General features: G+C 38.7%; 1 protein-coding gene across 1 annotated transcript; it reads left to right on the top strand.

Moving 5' to 3' along the window:
* The first annotated feature begins 3,732 nt into the window (after positions 1–3,732).
* LOC125233495 (uncharacterized protein K02A2.6-like) lies at positions 3,733–5,604 on the top strand. Its single transcript, XM_048139533.1, has one exon. It carries the CDS (start codon positions 3,733–3,735, stop codon positions 5,602–5,604), a length of 1,872 nt encoding a protein of 623 aa, XP_047995490.1.
* The last annotated feature ends 4,811 nt before the right edge of the window (positions 5,605–10,415 follow it).

The following is a 10,415-nucleotide window of genomic DNA, read 5'->3' as shown; positions in this document are numbered from 1 at the left end:
AAAAAAAGTTCGATGATCAAGCCCATCTACGACAGTACGTAACTGAGTTTTTTGAATCTAAACCTAAGAACTTCTTCGCCGATGCTATTCATTCTTTACCAGAACGATGGAGACAAGTAGTAGATAACGAAGGCCGTTATATTTTTGATAAATGATTAAAATAATAAATTAAATAAAAATTACAATATTGGTTATGATTCGCTCATTACTTTCTTACCAACCCAATAGATTTGTAAGGCAGGTTCACACACTATTAATAAAGCTAGTTATACAATATTCAAAAAATTCATGAATGAATGGCATGAATTTTAAATTCATTATACGCGATTTAATCCGTTTCCATAGTTTTATTTCATGAGTAACTATTGCGGTAACCGAAGATAATACTTAATTGTATTTAATTTATCGGTTTTAAGATTATTTCAATGAGTATTCGTTGCCTGTTAAAATAAAATTACTTACCTACTAAACTTCTTCCCTTTTTAATAGCCTATAGGGTGTCCCACTGTAATGCAAAGGCTTCCCCCCTAGATTTCCAATCCTCCCGATTAAGTGCAGCGTCCGTCCAGTTGTTGAGAAAGGAGTCCAGATCATCCCGCCATCTCTTTCCGGGCCGACCCCTCGGGCATTTGCATTGTGGATGCATATGCCGTACATGGCCTGCCCAGTCCCACTTCAACCTGGAGGTTTTGACCCCAACGTCAACAGTGCCTGTCTTGGCGCGCGTAGTATTTTGGACCCGGTCAATCCTTTTCACCCCAAGCATGTTTATCAAACTAAAATCCAGCACAGATGTCGCTTATCTGACCTATCCATTTTCCAGAATTTTAATTGGTCGAAGGTTATAGCAAACCTACGTAACTATACGGTCAGCAATAAACCCTGTGCCAATAATTGGTTTTGGCAAATTTTTATTTTATTCCGAAGTTGTACTACTACTAGAAACTGCATTTCACATTTGATCCGCCAGTTGTATTTGACTTGTGCAAACCTACAGACTAGAGATAGACACGTGTCAGCTCAAGGCGTTTGCAGAGAACTGCAAACTGATCTGTGTAATTGGGGACGGTGTAGTGATTTAGAGCCACCATACACTATATGTAAGCACAGGATATACAATAGTACAAGTACCTACAAACCGCTCAATGCTTTAATGTTCACAAAATTTCACCTTTCATATAACAATAGACGATACAGGAGGGGTCAATTCTCCATAACTACAAACGCTTTCGACGACGAGGGAGGAAATATCCTCCCTGGTTTTTGAAGATAGAGCACTGATTTTTTCAACACAGATTATTTTTATTTTTATCTCTGTCGGACCGTTTTGACTTCTTTGATATTCTTATTTTTAAATACGCTAGAGCCCATCAAAATTTCCAAAAACAACCTTATTGATTTTGGCGTAAAGAACGGTGTGGTCTTCAAAATTGGTAAAAATTAGCCAAAAAAACCGGCCAAGAGCGTGTCGGGCCACGCTCAGTGTAGGGTTCCGTAGTTTTTCGTATTTTTCTCAAAAACTACTGAACCTATCAAGTTGAAAACAATTTTCCTAGAAAGTCTTTATAAAGTTCTACTTTTGTGATTTTTTTCATATTTTTTAAACATATGGTTCAAAAGTTAGAGGGGGGGGCGATCTTAGTAAACCCTTATTCATTTTTAAATACCTATCCAACAATATATCACACGTTGGGGTTGGAATGAAAAAAAATATCAGCCCCCACTTTACATGTAGGGGGGGTACATTTTTTATTTTTGCACTTTGTTGGCGTGATTGATATACATATTGGTACCAAATTTCAGCTTTCTAGTGCTAACGGTTACTGAGATTATCCGCGGACGGACGGACGGACGGACGGACGGACGGACGGACGGACAGACAGACATGGCGAAACTATAAGGGTTCCTAGTTGACTACGGAACCCTAAAAACTAAACGGTCCAACACAGACAATTTCGTTGTTATTTAGATTCTCAAAGTTCGTTACGATTGATTATATTGTGAAGGAGGAAACAGTCGAGAGCGGAACCTCGATTTTAAAGATTTTTTTGCAATATCTTTCACCAGTTGTTCTGAATGGACATTTTTTTTGACAAATCTAGTTAATAATACTAGTATTATTTAACTAAAATTCCCAAATTGAAAGGAGGGATTCCGTTTTAGTGTTTTTGCTCCTGTAGCGTCTTAACAAACGGACCGCACGCGAGCATTTGACATTGAGTTCTGAAAGTCCCGAATCTATCCAAAACCGTATCCATTTTATTTTAAATTTTGCCCGCCGGCATACAAAGTTTAATTCCACATCAAGATATACGTTTATATCGATAATTCTGCACTTGCATTTGCTCTGTCAGCAAGCTGAGTTGCGAACTTACATCTGGAGCCTTATTCGACTTGAAAATACTAACGTGTCGTGTTGATTCTGGTGAAATTTGCCGCATTGCATACCTTTTCGTACAATCACCCTGAGGTCGAAAAGGAGGAGCTATTTTGCTTCTAATTTGACACAGGTGCTCCTATATCGTGTATATCAAAGGAAACGTATAACGCTATGTTTGCTGACGTGCCGTTAAAAAACCGTATAGTCAAGGGTTTAATTGTTATAATAAGACAAAAATTCAACCTGTCGGGGTATTGAAACCGAATGTTAGATATGGGGGAATTTCTAAAAATTTGGAGTTATTTGTAATGGATAAAGGGACTACATCTCTGCTCGGTAGGCATTGGCTTACTGAATTAAAAATACCTACAATGTGTAAACACGTGAGTTTTGTTAATAATATTGCTACAGATGTATCATTAAATGTTGATGTATTACTTGACAGATATAAGGAGATTTTTGATGGCGGCTTGGGACGGTTCAATGGCGGAGAGATACAGTTGCGATTGCGTGACGGAGCGGTTCCTATTTACTGTCGTGCTCGTCCTCTTCCGTACGCGCTGCTGCGGCGAGTTGATAATGAGTTAGACTCAATGCTGCGCGATGGAATCATAGAGCCAGTTGATAGCTCGGACTGGGCTACGCCTTTGGTACCCGTAAGTAAATCTGACGGTGGTTTGAGGCTCTGCGCGGACTATAAGATAACTTTAAATCCGGTCTTGCTGGTTGACAGATATCCTTTGCCGCGCGTTGAGGATTTACTTGTCACCTTAAATGGCTCGCAGTATTTTAGTAAGATTGACTTGTCTCAGGCTTACAATCAGTTAGTACTCGACGAAGCATCTAGAGATTTAACTGTTATTAACACACACAGGGGTTTGTTTAGGTACAACCGTTTAGTGTTTGGATTGGCATCTAGTGCCGGGATATTTCAAAGAACTATGACTAACTTATTAAAAGGAGTACATCCGTCCGTCGGAATTTTTCAAGATGATGTTATTATAGGCGGCAGTTCTAAGGAAGACCACCTTAAGGCTTTAGATGCAGTACTAAAGCGATTGCATGAGAGTGGTTTGAAGGTTAAGAAAAGCAAGTGCGTATTTCTAGTGAGCCAAGTAAATTATCTTGGGTATGTTGTATCTAAAGACGGTATTGCGACTGATCCGGCTAAGATTGAGGCAATGTTAAAGGTGCCTACTCCTAAAAATGTCACAGAGTTACGATCCTTTTTAGGGATGGTCAACTTTTATGGGAAGTTTGTGAAAAATATGAGTTCGATATTGAGTCCAATGCATGATTTATTAAAAAAGGGAGTTGCTTGGAATTGGTCAAATGAATGTGAAAAGGCCTTTATGACCATTAAGCGGCGTTTATCTGGATCGAAGGTTTTAGCACACTATGATCAGGACAAGGCTTTAATTTTGACATGTGACGCTAGTTCATATGGCGTCGCTGGTGTGCTGACACAACCTAGTGTGCAGGGCGAGCGCCCCATAGCTTATGCATCACGATCGCTAAGTGACGCTGAAAAAAATTATTCGCAAATTGATAAGGAGGCCTTGGCTATTATTTACTGTTTAAAGAAATTTAATCAGTACTTATACGGGCGACATTTTACCTTAAGGACCGATCACAAGCCATTGGTGAGTTTGTTTGGGCCTAAGACTGGTGTTCCTGCGATGGCTGCAAGCCGAATGCAAAGATGGGCTTTGATATTGTCGGCATTCTCTTATGACATAGAATATATCAATACTAAGGAAAACTTGGCTGACGGCTTGTCAAGGCTACCGATCGAAGGCGATGTAGGAATGGAACCCTCTATTCCTGAACATACATATTTACATTATGTCCAAGATGCTTTGGCTATCGATAGTGAAGTCATCAAACGTGAAACCGCTAGGGATCCGGTGTTGAGTCGAGTTTTATCTTATATCGATGACGGTTGGCCTGATTCGAATGATGTAAGGAACTTGCAACCTTTCTTTAATAGGAAGAAAGAGTTGTATTCTGAGCGCGGATGTGTTATGTGGGGCCATAGGGTGATCGTTCCTAACTCTTGCAAGCAGGCGGTATTGGAGATGTTACATGAGCCTCATATGGGTATCGTCAAAACTAAATCTATGGCTCGGAGTTATGTGTGGTGGCCTGGCATGGATGAAGAGATCGAGGCTAAATGTAAAACTTGCGAGGTTTGTGCGATGGAGCAGGACTCGCCTAGAGGCCATGTGCCTTGCCCTTGGCCTTATCCTAGCAGTTCATGGACGCGGATTCATGTAGATTTTATGGGTCCGATTAATGGAAAGCTTTATTTGGTCATTGTTGATTCCACTTCTAAGTGGTTGGAAGTATTCCAGGTATCGAGTACCTCAGCTGCTCACACAATAGAAAAACTGACCGAGGTGTTTTCTCGTTTTGGTTTTCCTAAACAACTTGTGTCAGACAACGGCCCTCCTTTCACTAGTAAGGAGTTTAGTGAATATTTGAAGGGAAACCATATCCAACACGTGTTTTCAGCGCCTTATCATCCATCTTCGAATGGCGCAGCTGAAAATGCAGTTAGGACGGTTAAAAGAGTGGTAAAAAAAGCTATCAGGCAAAACATAGACACTAAGATGTCAATACAGACGTTCCTGTTACATTATAGGAACACCCCTCATTGTACTACGGGTGAAAGCCCAGCTCAGTGTCTCATGGCTCGAAAGTTGCGGACGGGTCTTGACGTCCTTAAACCCGATAGGCAGGTTAAGGTGTGGAGGTCACAGATAAAGATGGCGGAACAGGCCGGTGGCTCCCAGAGATCAGTTGACGTCGGTGACTCTGTGTGGATTAGGCGATATAACTCAAAGGACAAGTGGATGCCTGGCGTAGTGTCTGAGCGATTAGGGAACACGGATTATGCTGTGACAACCAATACCGGTGAAGTAGCTCACAGGCATGTCGATCAGTTGAGACCAAAAGGATTGAAATTGTTATCATGTCCGTTGTCAGAGCCAGAACCTCCGTTTGTAAACACGCAGTCGTTGCCTTCATCGGCTTCGCCTGATGTGTCACTTGCGGGTGACATCGTACCAGAGGTCCCAGCTCAGCCGGTTGTAGGGTCTGCGCTAGTACCTCTTCAGGGGGGTAGTGTAAGTGGTGGGAGTAATACAAATGTAAATTCATCTCCTGTGTTGAACCGCCCCATGCCACGTTGTACTAGAAATAAAAATCCTGTATACAGGTAATTTATATTATTTAGACTGTATTAGAGTGTTATTATTTCGTTGTTTTAGTGGGGAGGATTGTGGTATACTGACTCCTTATTAATATCGATTTAGTTTGCTTGTCATATTGACTTCTGCGTCAACGGCTGTTGAGTTTTGGTATCAGAATAAAATGATTATTTATACAAGTTAATAAGTTTATTTCAGGATAGAGATAGGGATAGGGATAGGGATAGGGATAGGGACAGTCAATATCTTCTTTTATATATTTTTTTGATATTTAAACCCCATTATTTGCACTACAACAGGGGAGAAGGTATTTCACTTCCGCCTCGTTAGATTTTAAAAACGTTGTATTTATCGTGAACAGCGACAGCGATAAAAGAAGATATTGACTGTCCCTGTCCCTGTCCCTGTCCCTGTCCCTGTCCCTGTCAAGCGCGGATCCAGCTTCGTGCCCAGGGGGGGGTCACGTGGTAAAGGCCCGGGGCCCCAGGGGGGGGGGGGTCACGTGGTCTATTTGTATGGCCAACTTATGGCCAATTTGGGGTGAAAAGGGTTCCGGGGGTATATAATGTTATTATATTTCTTGACATATTCCTTCTATTTTCCGCAATCAAAGTAGGAAAATAATATATTTACAGTTTCATGTCTGTCAAATTGTTTTTATAATGGTTTTCATGAAGAAAGCGATGCAACTGTGTTAGGGAATTTTTACGGGATGAATAAATATCCGCGGCCTGAGGGGTGAATGGGATCAGGAATGGGGGAAATTGGGTCCCAAAGGGGGTGAATAGGTTTACGAAGGGGGTGTTTAGGGTCGGAAGAGGGGTGAATTGGGATGTGTGGTCAATGCTTGTCACATTGTATAAAAGATATATAACTTACCTAAAGTGATATTTTTATGATTGACCTCTCTGTATATGGACGCAATTTATACGTCAATGTATTGATTCGTAGTTAGACTAGATACAAGAAATTAACACTTAGAAATATTAATCACACTTCTGTCAACCTCTACGTTTCTACTCAAGTCCGCAAAAATCACCCATGGTTGCTATAATATAAACGGATTACTTTAAAATAAAAATCATAAGTATGAAACTATACAACTAGGGAAGAAATAAAATTATTTTATTAAATAATTTTTGATTTGTTCCTTTTCAAGTTTATATGAATAATAAATTTTCAATTCGCTCAAAGGTTGGAAGAGATCCCTTATAGGGATAAGGTCGCCTTTGTACATCACAACTATACTGTATTTTTATGTCCTAACTTGTCTTATGTACAATAGTGTCCAACTGTCCACATACAACATACATTGAAATAGATATCATACACGAAAGAAAAAACGACAAGGCCCACGGTGGCTGAGCCGGGAATCGAACCCGGGTCTTCAGCTTACGCAGCTAACGTTATTACCACTAGGCCACCAGACCAGGTAAAAAAAACCGGCCAAATGAGAATCTATTTTCGCACAATTGTAAAACTAAATTATTTTTACTAGTTACCTCCAAAATACCAAATAAAATTGGGCTACATAGTACATCGTTTTCTAAAGATTTTGGGTTCATGGGATCGGAACGGGTATAAACTAACGTAATTTATGGTGAATAGGGCCAAAACCGACTTTTGAACGTCGATAGCAGTTTTTTTATATGTGCCATGCAAATTTTTTACACAAAAAATCTTCTGGCAGTGTGAACTTCGGTTTGTCTTTGAAAATATGTCGTTTTATTTAGTAATTTTCGCTCACTCTAACGTTGGGGTGAATAGGGTCGGGAAGGGGGTGAATAGGGAAAAGTGCTAGGGTTGACTCTTTCGGATTGCGAACAAAATATGACCTGTCACGAGCATATTATATTTATTTGGCCAAAAAAATAAGGATTTAATATGTTATGTATGAGTAGTCGGTAATGAAATCTACACATATAATAACCCTTAACCAACCTTTATAGTTAGATGGTGCTCTGACGCGGTGAATAAGTAAGTATGGTCTTGGGCAGTGCGGATAACGTGTCAAAATAAAAGCATAGTTTGTTGCTATTTTTCATGTTTAAATAAACTTCTAAACTAACGTAGTGGGTATTAAAGTAAAAGGTTCACAGTGAATATTAGCTTGCCAGAAATGTGTTTAGCTATACCATTGTATTGCATTTTGTATCATAAAGTCAAACTAGGTATTTACTACTAATGATTTACTCTTTGGGGTGTCTTTGATCACTTGCATGGGCTAACATTGACCATAATGACACATAGTTGATTATGTCACGGTACTTGTTGAGGCTGATAATTTGATTTCTTCTTGTAATAAATATTGAAACAATTGCAAATAAAGTTGGTTTTTTGAAGATGGTAATTTTTATTCTTGATCAAAGTAACCCCAAAATAGCGTTAAAGAGTTGTAATATTTGACTCTGCGAACCATTTTTTTTTTCTTGAGATAAAATACTTTTGTAAGGGATTACATTCGATTATCGTTACAAAAAAAATAGTGTATCAAAGTAACCCCAATGTCAGTTTAAGTTTGATCACATCGTTTTTTTTGCGTACATTTTATTTATTTATTTATGCTTTATTACACGTAAAAAAATAAGTACAAATAGTGGACATAATGCCTTAAGGCATTCTCTACCAGTCAACCACTGGGTTAAAAAGAAACATTTGATACGTGCAGGCATCGTGACAGAAAACAATAATCCTGATATCACTTATTTTGTTACCTTTTTAGATTTTTAGCAGGAAAAGACTTAAAAAGTTGATGGTCCCATTTTTTTTCTTTCTTAGTTACGTTACGTTGACCAATTTTGGAATTTATACTTCTCTAACTCCTACATTTAATAGGTAAAAATACCCATTAAATGTAGAAGCTAGAGAAGTTTAAATTCCCAAATTGGTCAATGTAACCCCAGTTTACGGTAGACACCGTCAACCTATTCTAATAATTCTCTTTTTATTTGAAAGAAAACTCGTTACGATACTAAAATATGCAATCTAAGATAAAAAATGCTTTTCATAGTTACAAACTTAGTTCAGATTTTTTTTGTACAACTTTTAAAAATTGTTCTACCTATCAAGTTCAAAATAATTTTCCAAGAAAGTCTTTTTAAAGTTCTGCTTTTGAGTTATTTTCATATTTGAGAAAACAGCCCTTATGGCCTGAAATACGGCATACGGCAGTGACATTGACATTGACATAATATATGCTTTTTCAGTACAGATGGTGTTTTTTTTACGCACTAGTGCGAGAAGTGGTTCGTGATACTCTGCAGCCGGACCACCACGCTTTATTGTGCTCAGATTACCATGGTGGAATGTACCTCTGACATACCCCTTGTACCTCGTCGGAAATTGCATGTACCTCAGTAGTTTGCCAGAAATATGCATTTAAAGGGGTCCGGCTGGGGAGTAGTACTCCCCAGCCGGACCACGGCTGTACCCGCTCATATCACTGACTTCAAGATATAATTTAACTATCACAAGAATGTACCTGTTACATACCCGTGAATAAGTTGTTTATTCCTTTTAAAAAGTGGCCTTATACATTATTTTTCACACATTAAAATTTTTGGTTATCGCGGTTAGTACGCGATTTCGTTAGCGCCTGAAATATGTGAATAGCAATGTTTTGCGTTTATATGAAATTGCGGAAAAATCTCATAAGGTATTACATCGACTTAAATTCAATTGTATATTTAGTATACATAATATGTATATGTAATATTTATTACAGTATAATCTTTGTGTTATAACTTTCACATCATAAATATGTATATTATAATTCCGAAAAACTCATCGGTACGAGCCGGGGTTTGACCCGAGACCTCCGTATTGAAAGTCGCACGCTCTTACCGCTAGGCCACCGTTCCCTTTATAGGGCACCGGTCTCAAAAAGACCACCCTGTATGACTATCTTTTTGTATTTTTTTCTTGTACAGAATTTTTAGTACTACAGGATGGCGATGAGGTTTGAACTCACGATGGATGTTAGGAACACGCCTCTTTCATATATTTAATCGCCATAGTCCGAGGAGTGATAAAACGTACTAACGTAGGTAAGGTGCATTAGGGTAATTCCGAAAGTCATCTAATTACGAAAGTCGCATAAAAATCGCCATTATTTCCATCATATCTACATTTCCCTTTCGGAATTATCCGAGCATTTCTATCATTCGGAATTACCCTAATGCACCTTACGAACGTTTCCGGAAAAATACGAAGGAAAACCTTTTCGCACTACATCTGTATCATCTTTAAACTTGAAAAAAATAAATAAAGATACCTAACGGTGGCCTAGCGGTAAGAGCGTGCGACTTTCAATACGGAGGTCTCGGGTTCAAACCCCGGCTCGTACCGATGAGTTTTTCGGAATTATAATATACATATTTATGATGTGAAAGTTATAACACAAAGATTATACTGTAATAAATATTACATATATTATGTATACTAAATATACAATTGAATTTAAGTCGATGTAATACCTTATGAGATTTTTCCGCAATTTCATATAAACGCAAAACATTGCTATTCACATATTTCAGGCGCTAACGAAATCGCGTACTAACCGCGATAACCAAAAATTTTAATGTGTGAAAAATAATGTATAAGGCCACTTTTTAAAAGGAATAAACAACTTATTCACGGGTATGTAACAGGTACATTCTTGTGATAGTTAAATTATATCTTGAAGTCAGTGATATGAGCGGGTACAGCCGTGGTCCGGCTGGGGAGTACTACTCCCCAGCCGGACCCCTTTTAAATGCATATTTCTGGCAAACTACTGAGGTACATGCAATTTCCGACGAGGTACAAGGGGTATGTCAGAGGTA

Source organism: Leguminivora glycinivorella, chromosome 14 (genome assembly GCF_023078275.1).
Source record: "Leguminivora glycinivorella isolate SPB_JAAS2020 chromosome 14, LegGlyc_1.1, whole genome shotgun sequence".
Taxonomy (NCBI): Eukaryota; Metazoa; Arthropoda; class Insecta; order Lepidoptera; family Tortricidae; genus Leguminivora; species Leguminivora glycinivorella.
This window is presented reverse-complemented; position numbering and strand designations above follow the sequence as displayed.